Source organism: Diceros bicornis, chromosome 5 (assembly GCF_020826845.1).
Source record: "Diceros bicornis minor isolate mBicDic1 chromosome 5, mDicBic1.mat.cur, whole genome shotgun sequence".
Taxonomy (NCBI): domain Eukaryota; kingdom Metazoa; phylum Chordata; class Mammalia; order Perissodactyla; family Rhinocerotidae; genus Diceros; species Diceros bicornis.
In genome coordinates, this window is record NC_080744.1 from 27192273 (window position 1) to 27215692 (window position 23420).

Genomic DNA, 23420 nt, shown 5'->3' on the forward strand with positions numbered 1-23420 from the left:
TTTTGATTTTAATGAAATCCAATGTGTGTGTGTGTGTGTGTGTGTGTATGAGTATGAGTGTGCGATGCTTTTGGTGTCAAATCTAAGAACTCTTCAACTAGCCCCAGGTCCTGAAGAATTTCTCCTACTTTTTTTCTAAAAGTTTCGTAGTTTTATTCTTTACATTTAGGCCCATGATCCATTTTGAGTTAATTTTTTATAATGTTTATATTTTAAAGGATTTTTTTAAAGAGGAATGCATCATTATCTTTGTCTTAAGCTTTACCTGTTTGCTGTGATCAAGTAATCAGCTCAAAGCAGCAAAACCAAACTGTAGGTTGAGAACTTCTCACAAAGAGTGAAAAAACTTCTTATATTTTGAGTCTGCAAATTTTCCTTTTTATACTTACTATGATTTCTCCGCAGAAAAATAAATTTAAAAATATAAGTCCCCAACCAACCCTTCTCAACTCATCAGCCTCTGAAATTCCCTATCATGTATTACAGGGCAATGTTTTCTAGTACAAATTTGGAACATTGTTACATCTATCTTATGATAAAGGATAACTGTAATCTTTCCTAACATTCACATTCTTTTGAATTTTCAAATTCTCTGAGAAAAATGCCTATCCATCTTTAAGTCATCAAGCTGAACTAAAAATGAGATTCTCCTGCCTTGTCTATAACTTCTTTCCTGATAATTGAGCACATGTTGCTTGAAGAAAAGAGTATTCACTTCAAATTGCCCCAAGAATGAAAAATCCCTCTTTTTATTATTACTTTTTTCTAAAATACATGCTTTCATTTATCTCTTTCGCAGCCACAGTCCCAAGGCCAAAGAACTCAGTTCCCAGGATGTAGTGATGCTCCTTCCTACTGTCCCAGGGGCAGAGTTCTGATTTTTCTCTCACGGGGGTATTTTGACAAGACCAGGATTACAATTGAGGGTAATACTTTGTAAACTTTTCTTAAAGGTTAAGGATCCAGGAGCTTTAAAGGGTTCTTGATTGAAGTAATTCAGCCCTTGGAACCAGAGTCAGGAAATTAGAAAAACAGGCTCACTTTCCTTAAGTCTTAGGCTAGGACTCCCAATGGTAAGACTATCTACCCCAAAGCTAAGTAAATCAACTAGGTCACTAGACTTGAAAAAAATATATGCAAAGAAGCAGAGCAAGCCATGGCAATAGTAAAGACTAATGGCAACAGATGGTCTGACCTCATCCAGTTGTACAGAAGGGAAGCATCTAGTGTATGGAGAACACCTACTGTACAAAGGTCATTTCATTTGTACCCAGAAATTAGGATGACAGAAAAAAAGTATGGGGACACAGAGCTGAATTAACTGTGATTTTCTTTCAGCCTGGACACCTCCCCCACTACCACTCTTAGCTTTGCAGGACTCATATTTGCAAACCTGGAAGTAGTGCCATATAAGAAAAATCCGTAGAAACAGAAAGGGAATTTATGGCACATGCAAAAAGAAGGAGTGTTCTCATGGTGATGAGAAATGGACAAATACAAGAAATAATTGATCCATGCTTATCTAACAGCATCCAAAGGATAGAAGTTCTGGGTCTGTTGATGTATCAATTAATTATTCTTCTTCAGTCAATAAATATTTAATGTGCAACCACTACGTGCCAAATACTGTGTAATATAAAGTACATACATGTTTCCCGACCTTATAGAGCTCACAGTTATAGGCATAACAGGAATTTTAAAAATCTATAAATAAGTATAGATATAGGTATAGACATGTAAAAGCTTATTAACTGCAACATTTCCTTTTGTCTTGGACTTGGGAGAGAGCCCTCAATACACGAGACCACATGGAGAGAGACCACAATACATGCTTGGAGAAGTTTGCAAAACAAACAAAAAAAAAAAAACCCATTTTTTTTAACTTTCCTTAGCCTATTATCTGCCGTAAAGAGATGAGAAAGCTGAGAATTCACTAAGAGTTGGAGAGAACAGGAGTGAAGTTGTGGTGATGTGGCATTTCCAATCTTCCTCAAGCCAAGTTATAGGGAGATTCGAGAGATTGCTCAGAGAGTTTGAAATGAGTGCCCTGGACTTTGGAGGATGTAGAGGGTTGTTCTAGGCTGCAATGTCAATTTCTCTTACTTTACTATATTTATGGCCAGAATGCTTAAAATTCTGTTACTTTTATCTACGTATATACATGACACATATGTGACTCATATGTTTTTAATTGAGTGAAAAGTAAGAGAAAGTAGCTGGTGAGGCCTGGTACAGGGACATAAATATGTGAGTCTCAGGCATGATAAAACATCACAGAGAGAACGACATCAGGAGAGAAGACAGCCTAAGGCTAAAGCTCACAAACGTCCAGCAGTTAATGATCGGAAGGGAGATGAGAGCGTGTGCAGGAGTCAAAGAGGAAACAGCCCAAGAAGTGGGTAAGAACCCCAGAGAGTGGTTTGTCAGAGAAGCCTGAGGAAGAGAGAGTTTAAGAAAGAGTAAGTGGTCACAACTCATGTGTCAAAAGTTTCTGAGAGGTCAGCTATGGTGAGAACTTAAGATTTCTGTTGACTTACAACACAGACGTCATTAGTACTCTTTTTGAGGGCTTAACTGGTGAAGGAATTAAAGCCAGATATAGGTGTACCCTTTGATCTAGAAATTCTAATGTATATGCCCAATAACAGTGTGTAAATATGTCTACCAAAGAGCACGTATGAGAATATTCATAACGTCACTGTTGATGACAGCCAAAGACTAGAAAAATCCAAATAACTATTTAAGTAGATGGCTAAATAAACTGTGGTATATTCATACAGCAATGAGAATAAACAAACTAAACTGCATACAACATGGATAATCTTAGAAATATAATATTAAGAGAAGAATCTAGATAGAAAAATATCCAAACAACATTATTCTGTTTATATATATAAAGTTCAAAAACCTGCAAAACTGATCTGTGGGATTGTGGTTTCCTTGGAAGGGCAGGGAGTGACCAGAAGTGGACATGGAGGGACTTCTGGAAACCAAAAGTACAAACAAGAAAGAGCACAGACTCAGCTTCAGTCCCTGGGAGGTCCTGGCCCTTCCACTGAAGCTTCCTAAAGTCCCCTTTTCAACTCCAGGAAGGATTTGGGGTGCAGTGTGAGAAACATCAACTTTGGCGGCACAGGCTGGAACAGGGTAGGCATTTAGATTTGGGGTCTTCCACTTTAATGTAATCACCATAAAAGAAGTTTTGAAAAAATCTTTTGCCAAATGCTCTACTTCAAGATAAAGAACTGAAGACAAAGATCTTTTTGATGAACAACACTTTTAGATATGCTCTCTGAGAGAGAGAGCATTTTCCTTAGAGTGAAGCTTCCTCCTCTAAACCCCCCACCACTGCTCACACAGTCCCTGCCTCTTCCTGTCCACACTGAGACTCTCGCCCAGGGGTTCACAGCTCGGGGATGCCTCATGTTGAGATCTGAGGTTTTTGTGGGGCTCCCACAGGCACCCACAACACTGTGGCCTCTCTCAGAGCACAGAAATACACTGCTGAGTCCCCGAGCTGTGAGGCTGTGATGCTGAGGCTGATGGAACTGGCTGGTTTCTGGAAGTTCAAAAAGTACCGATCCTTTGTTGTATTTTGCTCATTGTAAGAATCCTGATGAATAAGGAAAATCATTTCCCCACTTGGTGTTTGTTTATACCAGAATAAATAATAACTATAACTATAACTATTAGCTTCATATACACAATCCAAGGTTGCAGCCTCCTTCTCCAGCACAGAAACTGCAGGCTGGGCTTGAGTTACCTTCTGGGCCATGCTGGATCCTGCAGGAGAAAAAAAAAAGAGAGAGAGAGGATTAAGCTGATTCTCCTGGTGGTATCCATGGGGTTTTAAGGAACTAATGTAGGACTGAGAGTTCTGATTCCTCCGCCCTCTAACTCTACTCCCCAAAGACCCACCAGATAATAATAACCGGCCTCTAACCCCCAAACTCTCCCCAAGCTGAGAGGAGCCTGAGTCGTGTTTGTGGCCATTCTTACTAGACTTACCAAGGCAGATGGAGGCTGTGACTACTCTCAGCAGGCGGGGGAGCAGCATGTTGGAAGTTCTCCTCTGAGTGAAACGTGCTGTGTTCTGACTCAGATTCAAGTCTCAACGCCTGGCCTGTGGCTGACAGCGCACGTCCGCAATTACTGAGCTGTAAGATGCTTCTGCCCCGGAACAGGAAATATGATTTACTGACATTAGCTTGCCTGTGTCATACCACTGTTGACGTGGTTGGAGACTCTAACCCGCCTATCTAGTCATTTTGTACTTTAATTAGCAACAATTATGTCTGGACATATATATGAGTTAAATTAAATTGTAGAACATTAATGATGAAACCATTTGCGATGTTCAACCAATGCATCTAAGATGGACTTGTAAGTTTCATAAGAAATAAAATTTATTATGATTATGGTGACTTCTGAGAACAGTGATCCATGTTGTTGTATGGTGTATGGTTTTTTGTCTCCAGCCAAAATCTACAGTGAAATTTGCTCACAGATTTTTCTTCTGGACAAGAAGATAAAACTATTCACTCTCAATCGTCATAACTTTTCTTCCTACACTCTAAGACATTGGTTTTTGGGGAAATTTACACTGGACAAAGCTCCTTGTCTACTTAATGCTGTCACAGCAAGTTTCCTGATTGACAAAATTTGTCCACCTCATATGTCTAACAGCAAGAACATGTAAGAAGCGTGCATTTCATTGTATGAAAAAATTATACCCCAGTAAAGAAAAGAACAAAAATAAAATAAAATATATACAGAGAAAATTAATTTGTCCAGCTTTCTGTAGTTGTTGCAGAAATTTATTTGTGCTTTTCTAATTGTTACAGAACAGCTGTAGTCTGCTGTGATTACAGCCCACTCCCAAGCCCTCTGACAACTGCCGGAGACTGGGAAACAACAAAGACTGGCTGGACATTAATATGCTCTGAGAGGCTGAATACATACAAATGAAATGATTAAAGAAAGTGGAATACTGTGCAGCTCTGAGAATAAAGATCTACAGCCAGACATAATAATATGAATAAATCTCACAAAGGTAAGATTGAGTAAAAGAAGCCAGATACAGGAGAACATCATAAATAATTCTATTTGCATAAGGTACAAAAACAGAGAAAACTAATCTGTGCAGTTGACGTCAAGATAGTGGTTACTTGGGGTGGTCGAGACAGGAGTGGCCTGGCACGTGGGTAATGTCTTGTTTCTCGAGATGGATGCTGGTTACCTGGGTTTTTTCCAATTTGTGACAATTCATCTAGCCATCTAATTATGCAAGTGCCCATCTCTGCATGTGTAGGTTATTTTATTGTATTTTGGTTCCTTCTTTATTGAAGTATAATGTACTTACAATAAAATGCATAGTTCCTATATGTTCATTTCAATGAATTTGAAAATTTTATATACCTGTGTAGTCACCATCCACACAAAATAGAGAATATTTCCTTCACTCCAGAAAGTCCCCTTGTGCCCCTCGCCAGTCAAACTCTCCTTCCCAGAGGAAACCACCTTTTTACTTTTAACCGTAGTTTAGTTTTTCCTGTTCTTGAATTTCATATAAATGGAATCATCAGTACTCGGAGGGGAGAGTCTGGCTTCTATTGCTTCACATAAGGCTTTAGAGACTTATGTTTTCACTTCTCTTCAGTAAAGACCTATGTGTGGACCTGCTGGGCTATAGCATGTCCCCAAAATGATTACATTATTTTACACTCCCACCAGCAGTTTATGTCAAGTCCAGTTGCTTCACATACTTGCCAATACTTGAAGTTGTCTGATGGTTTGATTTTAGTCCTTCTAGTGGGGGAGAATGGCATCTGAATGTGGATTTAATTTGCATCTTCCTAATGACTAACGATGCTGAGCATATTTTATGTACTTATTAGTCAGCCTATTGACATATTTGGTTATTGTGCTATCTTTATGTTGTTGATTTATGAGAGTTCGTTATATATTCTGGAAATAATCCTTCTCCATATATATCTTTCTTTAGATTGTTTATTGATTTTCTTCATATTGTCTTCTGATAAGCAGAAATTTTAAATTTTACTTGTATCCTACTTATCAATCTTTCTTTTATGGTTAGTATATTTTGTACTATGTCGAAGAAATCTCTGCCTACTCTGAGGTCTCAGAGATATTCTCTATATGCTTTGTGCTATTTTTAGTACAGTACTGACTTTTGAGATTAAAATATGCATCTTTAATTTATCCCAGTCTATTTTCAAATAACATTATTTCTCTTTATGAAGAAAATATGTTCTTGTTGGGTCTGAATATGCTGTAAACATTTGCAACACATTGTTTTTTATTTTGATTTAAAGAAACAATAACTTTTAAAAGTAAATTTTAAACACTTTTAAAATTTTACCCAGATATCTGCCTTTTTGGGTGTTTTTTGCTTCTTTTTGTGAATCTGAACTTCCATGTGATATTTCCTTATAGCATGAAGACCTTATTTCAGCATTTCTTGTACTCAGGTCACCTGGAGACTAGTGATCTTCAGTTCGGTCTCTCTGAAAATATATTTATTTTGCCTTTATTTTCGAAGGACACAAAGGATATTTTTGCTGGCCATAGAATTCTAGGTGGTCATTTTTTTTTTCTTTCAGCACTTTAAATATATCGTTTCCTCGTCTTCTAGTTTCCATTATTTTTGGTAAAAAGCCACTGATCATTTGTGTTACTGTTCCTACATGCATGTAACATGTTTGTCTTTTTCTTCTGACTGCTTTTAAGTCTGAATTTTTTTTTCTTTTTCGTGAGGAAGACCAGCCCTGAGCTAACATCCAATGCCAATCTTCCTCTTTTTTGCTGAGGAAGATTGGCCCTGAGCTAACATCTGTGCCCAGCTTCCTCTACTTTATATGGGATGCTGTCACAGCATGGCTTGACAAGCAGCATGTCAAGATCCCAACCTGCAAACCCAGGGCCGCCAAAGCTGAGCGTGCACAATTAACTGCTATGCCACTGGGCCAGCCCCTTAAATCTGATCTTTATTTAAATTTTTTTCAGAATTTTGAGTGTGATGTCCTAGGTGGGATCTTCTTTCTATTTATTGTTCTTGGGATCATACTGCTCTAAAAAACAGTCTTAAAAAAAATAAGGACACTAATCCTGTCATGGGGCCCCTCCCTCATGACCTCATCTAAACTTATTACCTCCTAAAGGTAATTACCTAATTACCTCCTAATTACATCCTAAAGAAACAAGGATTTGAGTTAAAGGGCCAACCAAGAATAGCTAACAAAGGAGGCAAAGGGGGAATAAATCCTGGGTATCCTTGCTCCCCTCTCCATGAACTCCTCAATTTACAGCTCAGCTGAAGTCATAAGGTCAGCAAAAAGAACCCAAGAGAATTCTCTGCTGTTTCTTATTAGAATTGATAATTTATTCTAGGATTTGAAGTTTGACCAAAGTTCAGATGAGACACCCTAGTTTTCCTGTGTAGTGCTATTACGGCTCCAATTTGGAATCTGGAAACACAGGATTACACTATCGATTTGGTTCCCTACTTAATAATAGACAGTGTGTATCTTTCTCTTATGGACTGAATTGTATCTCCCTAAAATTCATATGCTGAAGCCCTGACCTCCAATGTGACTATATCTGGAGACAGGGCTTTTGAGGAGGTAATAAAGTGATATGAGGTCATAAGGGAGGGGCCCTAATCCAATAGGACTGGTGTCCTTGTAAGAAGAGGAGGAGACGCTAGAGATCTCCCTTTTTCTCCCTCTCTCTGCACTTGTATATGGAGGAAAGGCCGTGTGAGGACATTGCAAGGAGGCAGCCGTCTGCCAGTCAGGAAGAGAGACTCACCAGAAACCAGCCTTGCTGGTACTTTGATCTTAGAGTCCAGGCCTCCAGAACTGTGAGAAGATAAATTTCTGTTGTTTAAGCCACCCAGCCTCTGGTATCTTGTTATGGCAGCCCAAGCTGACTAATGCACTTTCCTATTCTCTATACTCTTTATATTTCCTAGACTGACATGGGTTTTTCCTGTGAGAGGCATCCATGGTCTTTGCACACAGATCTTTGTTGTTTTACAGAGAAATACACAAGAATATTGAAATGTTTTAGTTTAAAGAGCTGAGATGTGTGAAAATCCTGGCCTCCTTTCAGAGGAATTATCACAGAACCTAAAGCCCAACGCAAGTGACTGACCACATCACATCTTCAGGATTTAAAGATCTGGTGATGGGAGAGGAGACTGAACACGCAGAGCAAGGACTCCCTCGACACAGACTTTCCTGCGTCTCACCTAATGTGTAGTGTGGACAGGAGGAGGGGATGTCCCTCAGTGTTGTCCTGAGAGTCCCTCCATAGCAGTGTTTCCTGGGCAGCTTTATGGAATGAAGGGTTAATGGGGAGTTGGGTTGAAATTTCTGCAGCAGGGACTGAGCCAGAGAGGGGCAAAGCCTAGTTTAGTTGCAGAGATTATGCAGGATAATCAAGACCAGATTCCATGTCCCTTGTTTGGTTCATGAATGTTACATGAAAAACACAAGATTTCTGGGGCTTTCGAATAGTTAAAATATATTGGTAGAGATTAATCCCACGACAAGGTTTTCCTGGGAATGTTTCCTATGAGAGGCTTTGTAGTCTGGAGAAGAGAGGAACCTTTCTGGCTGAGCCTGGGTACTTCTGGGGATCAAAGCTTGGGTTCTCTTTAACACTGACGTCCACCCTATCCCACCTGCAGAGCAATTCCCAAACTCCTAGGTTTCTAGGAATTAGACTTGAGCTTGGTTCATTGTCCTGAGGAAACTCTAAATAAACTCAACACTGCCTAGGGAGAGAATGTAACTCTCCCTCCTAGGGCAGCTCACCTTCAGCCCCTCCTGTGCCCTCTGGGTTTGTATTCAGCTCCCCCTGCAGTCCCCCTCACTGTGTCTCTCAGAGCGCAGTAGTACACGGCCGAGTCTGACATTTGCACTGAGGGTTTCTGCAGGTGGAAGGAGCTATCACTCATAAGAAGATCGGCCTGAAAACCTTGATGCTCTGTCCTCTGGTTTTCTATTGAGCTCTTCAGGAGGAGTTGAGGAGCTTTATTGGGATACTGGACATACCAGAAAAGGAAAGGAGCTGAATAACTGGTCTGGTAAGTGCAGTTCAGGATCACAGGTGCCCCCTCTGAGAGTGTGATTGGGCCTTCTGTCTGGGTCACTGAGTCTCCACTGGTCCCTCCTAAAAAATAATTATTTTATTATGTTAGAAATGTACAGCAGGAAAGTTTTCAGCCAGAGAAGAAAACTAAAAATTATCTATGATTATAAGAAAATGAAAAGTCACTAACATTTAGGATAAAATGTTACTTACTGAGTATTAAGATCACAAGAACTGAGCAGGTGGCAGAAAGCATGTTGGCAGAAGAAAATGATCCTTGCTCCCTGGAGTACACCAAATCTAACAGGGCTAGTCTCCAGCAAGATCTTGTATAAACTCCTCACTCATAAACTAAGAGCCCCTTCTGCACAGCAACAGTCTATCTTGAGGCTACAAAGGCAGGCGAGTCAAACTACCACCTAAAAAATGTGTAACCACATCTGAAGGAAGCAGCGCTGCCTGGTGGTCATCCTGAAAATTGCACCTCAGCCATTTCTGACCCTATTCCTTTTAAAAATTGCCTGAGGGATAGGTACAGAAGAATGGGATGGGACTATAAGAGGAAAGCACTAAACATTCGCTTTATAAATTCACAACTATGTTTGGAAAATTATTTGATTATTACTTAAATCATTTGCTGCATGGTACAGAGATCTAAAGCTTCCTAAATAATCCAGGCACAACTTTTAAGTGAAATAATCTAGGTCTCTTCTTTGCATGTGTCCCCCTGGTTCCCACGGGTCAGAGAAGGATCCTTCTGCCTAGAAAGTCCTCCCTTCTCTCCTCCAGTCCTTTGCCTGAATTAGTTCTATTCATCCCCCAAGACTCAATCAACACGCCATCTTGTAGAGGAAACATTATCTAATGCAGTTCTTCTCAAATAATCTGCAGTTGCATGAGCAGTTTTTTCCCCAACCCATCATGGACTGATACGTTTATAAAATACAGTAAAAATAAATTACTGTTTCACTGATAAATGTAGAGTTGACCTTCCAAGTAGAAAATTGGACAAAATAAATGGAACAATAACTTTTGGACATTGGCCTACAGGCAGCACAGAGACAAGGGAAGTCAACGAGGTGAGCCCTAACATCGCCCCAGCTCACTTCCTGGAGGTGGTTTCTAGACACCAGTGCAGGGAGGATTTGCCAGAAATAGCCCAGCTGACTCACTGTGTTGATAAGACAGAAGAGGAGTTTGGGGATCTCGAGGCATCTAGAATTTGTGGACCAGTGCATCAGAGAGGAGCAATGTGTACAGTGAGAGAGAGAGATAAAATGACAGGGGGGTGACTTTGAATCTGACTGAGTACACACGAGAGGAAACTCACTGAGTCTGGTGTCCCAGGATCCCTGAGAGAGTCTCCCAGGGGTCCCTGGACCACACCTGGATGGCAGCAGCCTTACACCTTTAGCCTTAGGAGGGATAGGCAAACTTACTTAGGTAACTTGCTTCTTGAAACACCATCTTTTTACTTCTTGTCACATCACTGTTTTAATCCAACTAAGTATTTTCTTTTAGAAAGTCAAGTTTAGATGCTTAATATTATCAGTCAAGCTCTCTTCATTCCAGAGGCATGCATATGGTATTTATCTGTCTCCTGTTTATTTGTTTTATTAGGGAATTCAAGAATCTCAATTAAAAGCACTGTTTGCTCGGGTCTGTCAGCTTGTTTGTCTAGTTTCCTTTGTAATGATTTGTGCTAATGAAGTAAAGCCAGCAGAAGATTTAAAAGTGTCATTTCCATAGCTTGTTATTTCTCTAGGATTGAGTTTCTTTTATGCAGGGTATGAATGTATAATAGTAAGAAATGGAAACATTGTTCTCTGCTTGAATAAACCATCTTAAAGCATTGGGACTCTGAGTGTAGGCACTGTGATAGTTTCTTACACAGACTCTCAGGGGCAGTGCTGTCAACATAATAACAATGGCTGTGACTAAATCAATTGAACACAAGAATGATCTTCTTCAAATAATAAATATTCACCTAGATGGATTTTCTCACCAATAACTTTCTTTTAACTCTTACTAAAATTAGGGTCTCGAGTAGAGTTATCACGCTGGCAAGATTCTCTAACTAAGATCACCTAGTTGCTCCTAAACTATTGTGCATGTTCAGGACTCCCTAAGCCCAAGCATTCATCCTGGAAATGTACAGAGTTATCTACGATGTGTAAAGCTCTGTGAAAAAACACATAGACCAAAACCAGACATGATTCCTATCTCAAATTGCTGTCAGTTGAGGGAGGAGCAAATGAGTAAAACAAATCTTATTTTCTGCCCGCATTTCCACTGGCCCAGGCCCAGGCGTGTGGGATGAAGGACCAGGCTGGAAACAGACAGCTGATGCGTTTATCATGAGGTGAGTGAAACCTGTTTGAATATCTTATTTCCCGTGTTTGGATGTACTTTTGTTCTTCTATCTCCCTCTCTCTTTCTCAGGCCTGTCTGTCAAGATGTTTAACCTCTGATGTCCAGGTGTCTCACATTCAGTGTGCAGAAGTCCAGAGTGTCAGGGAAGAAGGCAGCCTTGACCTTCAGGTTTGGGTCTCCAGACACATGCCTGGTGCTTTCTCCCTTCTCCTCCTTCATCACATTAGTTGTCTGACTAGCTTCCAGAAAGATCTAGTATCATCTAGCCTTTGGAATAAATAAAATTGTGTCATATTAATATATCTTAAATATTATAAAACTGACTTTCAAAATCAAAATACTCTCCATTTTGCCTGAAAGTTGTATTATTTGAGGAGTGGTCTCTGGAATTTGATTGATCTGAAGCTTATTTAATTGTGATCAAATTGTGGTTCTTGAGACCCATTGCCACAACCCCTGCTGGCCTCCTTTGAACTTTTTTCAATTTTAGAGCCTAGGATATGGGGGTAAAATTAAAACTTCCCTGCCCTTCGAAGGGCTCTTCCCTTCTCGCATCTCTCCAAAGCTAAATATTCTGCAGATGCAGTGATGCGCTTCTTCCCGCCACTCAGCTGTTGCTACAGGAGTCCTGTCGGTCAGTCGTGTGCCTCTGTCAGTCCTTGAGCTGAGTGGGGACAATGTTGAAATAAAATGACCCAACTCTGCAGAGCCCCTTGAGTGCCTTGTCTGGTGCTATGAGGGATACAAAAGTGTAAGCAGATTTCAAAAAATGTATAGTCTTTTTGGAGTGATAAGATATGAACTCACAGCCAGGTAAATTGGTCTGGAAAACCTAGATGTCGTATTATTTTATCTCTGATTATTTTAGCACATATGTCTAAGTTCTAATTTTTTACAAACACAGCCACAATGCCATCATGACACCGAAAATTAACAATAATTCCTTAGTGCAATCAACGCATGTTCAAATGTCAATTATTTTAGTTTGTTTGATTCAGAATCCACCTAAGGACCACACACTGTGATTGATTGACATGTTTTTTAAGCTTCTTTTAGTCTATAGGTCCCCTCACTCCATTTCATTCCTTGTAGTTTATTGTTGAAAAAATCAAGTGTGTCCTGTAGAGTTTTCCATACTATGGCTTTTGCTTATTGTATACTTCTGATGGGTTTAATATGTTCCCCTGTACTTTGTACGTCTTGTAAATTGGAGATTGCATCTAGAGGGCAGTCTCTTTTTAAATCTGGTAAACAAGAAACAAAGATGATTTCACTTCTTTAGGAAGCCCGTTTGATTGAGTTACTATTTCAAGTTCAGCTAATGTTGTTTCTCTCTGTTTGGAGATGCTAAGGAAGACTGGAGATTATGGAATAATGATGGTGCGAAACATACAGGATTCCACCTACTTCCGAGGAGAGTACACATATGGCATTGTACTGTTCCCTCCCAAGGACATCTGACTCTGAGGGGCAATTCCTCGCTTGTTGAGAGAAAAGGAAGCTTTCGTTATGAAATCAAGTGGAAGAGTTTTTAAAGATGACATTGTTGGGGGCACTAAGCTGTTGAACCTGCATCCCATCATCTGGAAGGAGACGGGAGTGAGGACTACACAGCAGAGGATGTAGGTAGTGGGCAGGTGGCTCCAGGAGCCAGACAGAAGGCAACAGCCACATGTAGTCAAGTGGAGGGGGGGAAGGGGTGAGTTCAGAGCTTATTTGTGTCACGTGTAATATGGACCTATGTAGTCAAACAAAACATTATGTATTCAAAGTCATTATATATTCAAAAAGACCAGAGAGGATCTTGTGTTCCAAGATCTTCCAATTTTTATAGAGAAGCTAGAAATCCAGTTTTTAATAAAATGTCTGATTTTTAGATGTTGAAAATTAATTCAGAGGTTTTTAAAAACTTGTGTGGAGCAAAAAATAAAAATTCTTGTTCCTGAGCACCTGTTGCAACATCTGTAAAAAACTTATATGTTTGGACAGGAAGTAGACACTGGACAAGACCAGATAGGTACCGGTTGCCATGGCAGCTGTCATCCTGATCCTAGGTGCTGGAGGGGAGAGGGAAGGCAAGAGACTTGATAGGTTAGGACGAATTCCCCCTTTAAACATTTCCCTCTGTAGGCAGCATCTAAGTGAGAGCAACATATTTAGGTAAAAGTATAATCATGTCACAAAAAGAGAGGAGCCAAAGAGAGGTAGTTTGAGGAACATTTCAAATCTTTTCTGTTGTGCAAGTGGTCATCAGTATGATTAAAGAAATAAATCTAAATTAAGTAATTCATGCTACCTCATTGAGGATTGATACCACTTTTGAGAAAAATCAATGAAAGTCACTTTTATTTCTTTCCCACTGGTCCTCTGGAACCAGGGCATGAAAATGTTCTCCCTTCTCTCCCCTACCTTTGTCTAGGTAATGTCTATTCATTCTTTTTTTTTTTTTGGCTGAGGACGAGTTGCCCTGAGCTAACATCTGTTGCCAATCTTCCTCTTTTTGCTTGAGGAAGATTTTTCCTGAGCCAACAACTGTGCCAGTTTTCCTCTCCTTTATATGTGGGTCGCTGCCACAGCATGGCCACCAACAAGTGGTGTAGGTCCACACCTGGGATCCAGGCCACCAAAGCGGAGCATGTGGGACTTAACCACTAGGCCATGGGTCCAGCCTGTCTATTCATTCTCTAAGAACCAATTTTTATGCCACTTCCTTGTGAAAGCACTCACCCAGCTCTTCAGGCTGACTGTGCCCGTCTCTTTTCCCACTGTACCTTGTACACATGTCTATCACTGTCATTAGTACATCACATTAGAATCATCTGTGTCCTGTTTTCCAAGCTGGACTTGGTGTTCCTGAGATCAGAAACTTAATCTTATCAATCTCAGTAACCAATTTCTCAAAATACACAGGTCCTTAAATTATAGTAGATCCTCAAAATATATCTGAAGAATGAGTGAATAAATGAATGAGTAGGCGTGTCTGGTGCGTACAACTATCTTTTTATGAAGTAGGGTTTCTATGAGAGCATATATCTTAGACCTCTGGTGTCACCAGCTTCTTCTAGAGTCAGATCCGGGACCTGGATAACAGGTGCATTCAGTGTTTCTCAAAATTGAGTAAGTTTCAGATCTTCATATAAGGGACCGCTCTCATATTGACTGTTTTAAAAATATTATAGTGCCTTATTGCACACAAAAATGAAGTTAAGTATAAACTTCTTAGGCTCATCATTCTTACATAATTAACAAACCAAACAAAAAAATGCAAACAAAATATAAAATCAGTAAAATTCAAATTAAAATATTAATGTGGGGGATGATCTTTTGCTGAAACTAAAGAGTTGGTATAGGCTTATTAGAAGAAAGCTATACATGTGTGTAGTTCAATAACTCACTTGATTGAAATGATTTGGAGCTTAATGCACTATTGTCAGAACTATTGTGATTAGTGACTTCTAGTATTTTTACTTTTCCTTTTCAAAAATACCCATTTAAGTCACCATTATACAATTGTGTTATTTAATAAAGCACCCAAAAATAAGCACTGGAAAAACTATGTATCGTTTATTTACTGCTACTCTTACATCTACTGAATTGCGTGTTGATACATTACACAATGAATGTGAGCAATGCATCTTCTTTCAATGGAAACACGGCAGTAACTGTGGTAACATAGGGTCTTTGGGTTCTGGCCTGTCTGTAGTACCATGTGCCATGTCATAACCAAAATTTTCTGAACACTTGTCGCCATTTAAACAATTGTGATACCTTTATTTATAGAGTACCATTATTCCATTTGTCTTTAATTTGGTAAAAATAACATGAAGAACACAAAAGCATCAAAATCAAGGAGAGTATTCTGTTGTAAGTTGGTCATACAGATGATTAAAAACATGCCTTTATTTTTTTGCTGTTGTCTTCGTCAAACAGAAAACTCCAAATCAAAAAATTCTCACATCATTCCTATACCCGAGGAGTTGGCAAACTTTTTCCTGTAAAGGGCCAAATAGTAAATACTTTAGGCTTTGAAGTCATTTGGTTTCTGTCGCAACTACTCAATTCTGCTGTTACAGCAGACATGAACCATAGTCAATGCATAAATAAATGGGCATGGCTGTTGTCCAGTAAAGCTTTATTTGTAAAAACAGGTGGTAGGCAGCTTTGACCTGTGGGCTGTAGATTGCCAACCCCCACTATAGCCCAAGAATTTACCCATAAACCTCCAAAGATCCATGGACTGCAGTCTGAGAAACTCAGTCACATTTTCTTGTTTGTTCTTTCACCGTAATGTTATCATAGCTCTTTGAGGGGACTTAAAGTAAAGGAAGAATACTAAATAAGTTAATGGATAGAAAGGAAGAAGAAAGAGATTTGATGATCTTAATGCCTAAGATACTTTGGTGCTGAGGCTTCAAAGGTAGTCCTTGTCATTAAGGAGCTCACAGAGTAGTAGTGGAAATAGCTTTTAATCAAATAAGCAAAGAAATAAAGGAAAAACTGCAAGTTTGAAAAGGCAGAGGTGTATGATTCTGAGTGCATATTGAGATCCCTTCACTTACTAACTCTTGGACAGATGTACAAGAATGAGCAGGCATTTACTAGTTTCTACTCTTTTAAAGGGAGGGAAAATAATTTTAGGAAAAGGAAAAAGAATAAGAAAATCACCTAAAATTGCTATGAAGGGGTCATAGAGAAGGAATAAGGTGCTCTTAAGAAACTTAAATAACACCAGTATTATGGCAGACAGAGAGATTAGGAGCATATTATGGAATGAGCCTGGAAAGGTAGCAAGATCCTAAATTACGTAAGGTTTTATAGGTCACATTAAGAAGCTTTTCTTTATTCTAGCAGCAAATGGGGATTCAGGTGATTGACACAGTCAAATTTGCACTCTGACAAGGTCACTCTCACTACGTCGAGGAGTGATGGGGTGTGTCAAATGTGCTGGAGGCAGGGGAGCAAGGGATTAATGTGGATTTGAAATTAGGATTGTGGAGGAGAATTGCACTGTGGGGATTGTGATGTCCTATGAAAGACTTTTAGGAAGAAAATTCAACAGGACTGTTAGACAAGATGATTACGGAATTTCAAAAAAGAATAACTATGAATCAAAAAAAATATGAGTCTTAATACACCCTAAACTGAAGGCATGGCAGAAACTGCTGGTTGCCTATACAATATCCATTCCTCCTACTTCTTACTAAGAGAACCCCAATTTTGATGTGGGTGGTAACATACTGAGATAAAAAATTAATAATCCTGATATTCCAGCCTCCCTTGCAGATGGGAGAGGGAGGGGGACATTGAATAATACTCTGGTAAATGAAATGTAAGGAGAAGCTGATGAGTGGAGTTTCTGGAAATGATTGACTCAGCCAGCATGGACCCACCTGCCTTTTGACTTTGTCTTTCTGCCTGGAAGGTGTATAAAGTGGATGATTCTATAACGGTTTCTTGAAAGTATAAAAAGAAGAGTGACACCTTCTGAATGAGAGACAGTGAGCTAGAAAGACCCTTGATCCCTCACAACATTATGAAGCTAGTATACCAGCCCTGCTTTATGACAGAGCTTCTTTATGTGAGAGAAAAATAAACTCTACCTTGTTAAAAATATTATTATTTGAGTTCTCTGTAACATGAAGCTGAGCCAATCTCTAACTAATACAGATGATATTCATTCAAAATACAAATCCATAATTTAATCAGAAAGTGACTAAGCTGGGATAGAGTCTGATAATCAGATTTTCAAAGGTACTCTAGGTGATTCTGATACAGTTGATGTTGGTGGTTGAAGGTCTGGCATTTGGGAACCTCAGCCCTATAATGCCTTTCCCCTGCCTCCCTCATCTTTTTCACCAAACATGCACGTAACTACAAATGCCCTCAGTTACTCCATAAACACATTTTCAGTAGTATCAAAACCGTATTAAGAAAACTATATTCAGCATTTATTTATCTTACTAGGAGTAAGGATAAACGGATGGAAAATTGTTATGTATTTGATAGTAGAAGGACCCACTTTCACAAAACAACATTTCAGGACCTGGTAGTGGAGAACATACATCTCTCACTGGGATGGGGAAAAATTATGACTTTCCTATAAATTCCCATTTTACTAATGGAGAAATTGAGCCTTGGAAATCACACAACTAGTAAATGGCAGAATCAGATTTGTCTCTGTCACTCCAAAGATTCAGATCTTTATCTCTATTTTTACCTAATGTTTCCACTTCTCAGCTTTAAAATGAAAAGTTTAGTTGAAAAAGTCCTAAGACCCTTTCTAATTCTAATGCCTGATGAATCTGCTATTTCCTATACAGGAATTAGAGGACTGTAAAAGTCATCTCACGCATCTCAAAGACCCACTGAAGTCTTGAGGGGGCTGCACGTACAACAGATGAGACCTCTAATGCTGAGAAGTCCTTCGTCATCCTCCACATGAGGTGTCCAGAGCTTACTTTTTTTCCAGATAAAATTAGAGCGTGAAGCGTCTTTTGAACTCATCAGTCCAAATCCTTAATTTCAAGTGAGGAAATCGAAGGCTGCTACATTGATGATGTGCCTAAGGCCACGCAGCCAGGATTGGCAGAACTGAACCCAGCATTTCAGTTTCCATTCTAAATCTCATGCCCTTCACTCTAGTCCAAGGTGCTTCCAAAAAAATCAGATATTTGAGAGGGACTGCCTTTCATGTTGCCAGCTGTTTGTAGACTCTCCTCCGTGGGAAGACATAACCACCAACTCTACCCATCGCTGGAGCTCCGAAGAGGTAGCTCTGGCAGAGTTTGTGTAGGGGCTGCAGGTGCCTGGTGAACACTGTGCATCCACAGCACAGAAGTAAGCAGCAGCGTCTGCAGCCCAGGAAGCCATGATGGACAGGGAGCTGCTTTGCTGGAGGTGTCAAGTGTGACTCGTAGTCTCCCACTGTGTTTCTCTCTCTCATTTGAACGTAGTAAAATCAGTAGGGCAAGGCCTCTACCGGCATCTTGTCTATACCACTGTAAGACGGTTATAGTAGTTTTATAACTGCAGTTCATGGTGGCATTCTCACCCTCCTGGACACTCAGGACCTGGAGATTCTGTTCTCCTTGTTGGCTGTCCACCCCTAGGCAGAAAGACAGGCCAGAGGTGAGCAGTTAGTCATTGAATTTTTACCCTCTAGTGTTTGCATTTCCTTCCATAATGTTTTGGTACATTTCCAAGTTAACAAGGAGACTTTGCCCCTCAGTCTTGTGTGCTCTGAACTTTGCTCACCCTGTTCCCATCAACAAGAGCCCCAACTCACTGGCCAATTGCAGCCATAGAATCACCAAAGACACTCCCAGAAGTTTCTCCATTCTTCTTCCTTATTGGGATCACAGAAGACAGCTCTGGGGCCTGAAATGGAGCCAGGTTCCTCAGTCTAAAGAGTTAGCTCTCTTTACAGGGTCTATCTATCTAGTCCCTCTGGATCCCAGAGAGAGAGTCTCAGGTTTCTTACCTAGCCAATGGGAGACAAGCTCAACCCTTTGCTTTCAATACACACATGGTGATTTCAAACCCAGTGAGTCTGAGGAGAGAGAGGCACTGCCATCTCGTGGTGGCATCATCCTGCTGATAGAATGTGCTCTGGAAAGGTGAAGTGTGTACAGGGCAGATTCGGAGGAAGTTACAAAGCTCTTCTATTCTCTGCCCTCACTGAACTCCTGTTCCAGCCTAGAGTAAGAACAGATTCAGTTTAATTCAGGTAAGAACTCAATTTAGAAAGAATGTTGGTGCTCAGTATTTCTTGACTAAGGAAGCACTGTTAGGTTTCTTACAATCATGTCTGATAATGTACCTATGAGTTTCCTTTTTTATCTAATTTATCTAAAGCTGGAATGAGATTGTATATAAGTCAGGGTTCTTACTGGTGAGCAACAGATACTGACTCTGGCTGAATTAAGTGGAAAAGAAAAAAGTTAATTAATAATGGATTTGCCTCAGAATCTCCAATATGCTTAGGGAACTGGACTCAAATCCATTGAGTCAGGAACAATACAGAAAATCACTCTGGAGAACCGTTCCTCTGAGTGTCCCACGGGCTCCTCTTCTGAGGTCCAGAGATTGCAGGTTGTGCCTTCAAGGCTGCTAGTAGAGGACGCTGTGTACAGCTGCACATCCACTGCCTCTATTGCCCGGGAACTATAATCTTCATCCTGTTGCAATTACCACCAAGCTTTCCTTTTCTGCAGAAGTAACTCCCAAGTCAAAGTTTGGGAAAAATCATGTGCCCACACTTCTCTCCACAATAGGGTAGATATATGAGTGTATTTGTTTGCTAAGGCTGCCATAACAAAATGTCACAGACTGGGTGGCTTAAACAACACAAATTTATTTTCTCACAATTCTAGAGGCTAGAATTCCAAGATCAAGGTGTCAGCAGATTTATTTTTTTCTGAGGCCTCTCTCTGTGGCTTGCAGATGACCACCTTCTTGCTGTGTCTTCACGTGGTCTTCCATCTGTGTGTGTGTTGTCTGTGTCTTAATATCCTCTTCTTATAGGGACACCAGCCGTATTGGATTAGGGTCTACCCTAATGACCCCATTTTGACTTAATTACCTCTTTAAAGGCCCTATCTCCAAAATACAGTCAAATTCTGATGTACTTGGGGTTAGGACTTCAGTATATGAATTTTGGGGGACACAATTCATTCCATAACAATGAGTACCTGATATTTTCAGTTTTTATGGCAGGAGGCAGTAGGGATCAGGAGAACAAGCTTTGAAGTCATGCCATCAAAGTCAAGATTAGATCTACTCATTCAGTAGCTGTTTACATCCTCTGTGCTCATATTCTCTTGACTTAAAATACGGATGATGAGCAATAATAATACTACCTTTTTAGAGTTGTTGAAGTTATTGATAAGACAATACAATACAATTTAGAGCAGGGCCTTCCACTTACTAATGACTTGAAAATTATTGCTGTTACACGAAAATGGGTTCTGATGCTGAGAAGTCAAAAAGAATGACAGAGCCAGCCCTGATTGATTAGTGGTTAAAGTTTGACATGCTCTGCTTCAGCGGCTCAGATTAGTTTCCTGGGAGCAGAACCACACCACTCCTCTATCAGTAGCCATACTGTGGCAGTGCCTCACATAGGAACCAGAAGCACCTATAACTGGAATATACAACTATGTACTGGGGCTTTGGGGAGGCAAAAAAAAGAGAGGAAGATTGGAAACAGATGTTAGCTCAGGGTGAATCTTTCCCAGCAAAAAAAAAAAAACAATGGCAAACATCTTCTAGGGTATTTTATGAATGTTTTCACAAATTTATTTTAAGATATTCTGTGCATAAAATAGAGTGAGAGATGGAGAAGATGGGAAGGAAGGAAGAAACTTTTGTTTCTTCCTTGACAAAAGTAAAAAAGGAAGAGACTGTTGGCTGGAGCAATGTATGGGTTAGAGAGTGCTAGGAGATAAGTTGAGGAGATGGCTTGGGTTGGATAACTGCCAGAATAAATCTGAATGGTTTTCAGTAGGACGCAAAGAAATATTAAAGGTTTTTGAAAGTTTAGATTTCAATCTGTTCTCATCTAGATAGTTTTGAAATATTTGTGAGGAAATTTAGAATAGCAGTTAAAAGATGTCCCCTGGCTCTGAGAAATTAAGAGACTTGTGCACTGTCTCACAACAAAGAGGGCAAGAATCTAGTTCTCTTAATGTTTGTATGTATTTGGCTGTATATGCAAAATGTATATCTAGAAGCAGAAAAATAAACCAGAAACATTGCTACCCTCTGGGGAGGAAAACTGTGAGGTTAGCTAAGTGGGATGAAAGGGAAACTTTTCATTGTACCTTTTGAATTTTAAACCATGAGAATTCATTTTCATTCAAAAATGAAATAAATGAAAAAATATACTTATAACAAATAGGCTTTATTCCAGGAACTCAAGGATGGTTCAAAATTAGAATATCCATAAAAAGTATTATTCAAGTTGAAAAAAACAAAATCCATGTAACTTTGCTAAATAAAAATATAGTAAACTTCATATTCCTGATAGAAAGTCTCAATTAATTAAAAACAAAATATTTAATCCTGTTACAAGACAAAGTATATCTATTCCAAACCATCAGTAAATATTATACCCAATAGTCAAAAACAAATGTCATTTATTTTAAAGTTAAGACAAAGGATAAAATTACTCATAAATATTAACTAAACAATTTCCCAGCAGCAACCTTATAACTGTATAATATAAAAGAAAGATTCTGTTTATAATACCAAAAAAATTAAATGTCTAGGAAGAAACTTAAACAAATTAAGAAAACTAAAAAGCTGTTATAAGAAAACTAAAACAAAGAGGAATCGTATATTTTTATAGATTAATACGAATTAATGTTGTTTGATTAATATTAATGGAAAGATGTAAATTATGTAATTTGTACTGCTTGAAAAATAATTTTTAAATTTAATACAATATTAACCAGAAAAAGAAAGATTCAAGCAGAATTCAAGCAGAAAAGACTAAAATGCAGATTCAAGAAGATTATCTTTCAAATAACCTTTGAAAAAATGTAATCTGGGGAGGTAGCATTTTTTCCCTTCTATCTGAAATTTTGAGAATTATTCTCTTTATATATAAGATCCATAAATGTTAGGATGAGGCTATATGTTAGTGCAGTCCTCCATTTCCAATCCTACTAGACATTTGGTCATTCCTTTCAATATTTTTTATCCCAAATAAGTGGTAAAGTCTTATAAGCTTCCAGTTAGAGAAAGAAAAAGAAAATCGCCTACCAGAGAGAGAATCAGGTTAATTTCCACCTAAACAGTAAATGCTATAACAGCACTTTTCGAAATGTGCGTCTGTGGATCCCTGGAGGATCCCAAGCATCTTTCAGGTAGTCTGCAAAGGAAAACTATTTTCAATAATAATACTAAGATATTATTTGGATTTTTCACTGTGTTGAATTTACATGGATGGTGCAAATGCAATTGCTGACATTTTAACACAAGTAAAATCAATGACACTAAGATGTACTAGTAGTCATTGTATGTATTCATCACCACCACATACTGGCAAAAGAAAAAAAACGTTTTGCTTAGGAATGTCCTTGATGAAGAAGTAAAAAAAAAAAAATTATTAAAGCTTGACCTTTATGTATACATCTTTTTAATATTCTGTGTAATGGTATAGGAAGTACACATAAGGCATGTCTATGGGACACCAAGCATGAAGGTTGTCTCAGGGAAAAGAATTGTTACTTTTTGCATTTATTCTTCTTTTTTCTTTTCTGGTGTGGAAGGTTGGCCCTGAGCTAACATCTGTTGCTAATCTTCCTCTTTTTGCTTGAAGAAGAGAGGCCCTGAGCTAACATTTGTGCCCATCTTCTTCTATTTTGTATGTGGGTCACCACCACATCATGGCTTGATGAGTGGTGTAGGTCTGCACCTGGGATCTGAACCCGTGAACCCGGGCCACTGAAGCAGAGTATGCCAAACTTTTTAACCACTACGCCACCAGGCTGGCCCCTTTACTTCTATTCTTACATAACTTATTTAACATTCCTTTACTGAGGACATATTGTGGGCTGAATATTGTGTTAGAAGGTTACATAAAAACCAGAGAGAAAACAGTAGTTCTTCTCTGGAGACTTAGCCCAATACAAAGAGGAGGCAAGATAAAGTTTTAATGCACTGTGATACGTGCCAGGGTGAAAATAAATACATAGTACAGTTGTCAGAAGTGAGGGTGAGAGTGCATCTCCAGAAGTCATAAGATGATGCTAAAAATATAAAAAGCCACTTGAGCTGGAAATTAAACAGTCGGTAGGTGTAAGGATAAACGCCACAACAATTCAAGGACTTGTCACCTCAGTGAAGTCTCTAGGGGTTCAGTGGTCCAAAGAATGTTGAGATATTCCCTCCAAGGTGAAAGACATGTGGCTGTACCTCACACCACC

At 39.2% G+C, this 23420-nt stretch overlaps 2 gene segments (V, D, J or C); both read right to left on the reverse strand.

The window, feature by feature from the left end:
* Positions 1 to 3421: 3421 nt before the first annotated feature.
* On the reverse strand, positions 3422 to 4057 carry LOC131405505 (T cell receptor alpha variable 19-like). The segment is given in 2 exon segments: positions 3422 to 3783; positions 4009 to 4057. Coding segments are annotated over 2 exon segments (411 nt in total).
* Positions 4058 to 8842: 4785 nt separating this feature from the next.
* Positions 8843 to 9484, reverse strand: LOC131405506 (T cell receptor alpha variable 18-like). The segment is given in 2 exon segments: positions 8843 to 9198; positions 9331 to 9484. Coding segments are annotated over 2 exon segments (399 nt in total).
* Between the last annotated feature and the right edge of the window lie 13936 nt (positions 9485 to 23420).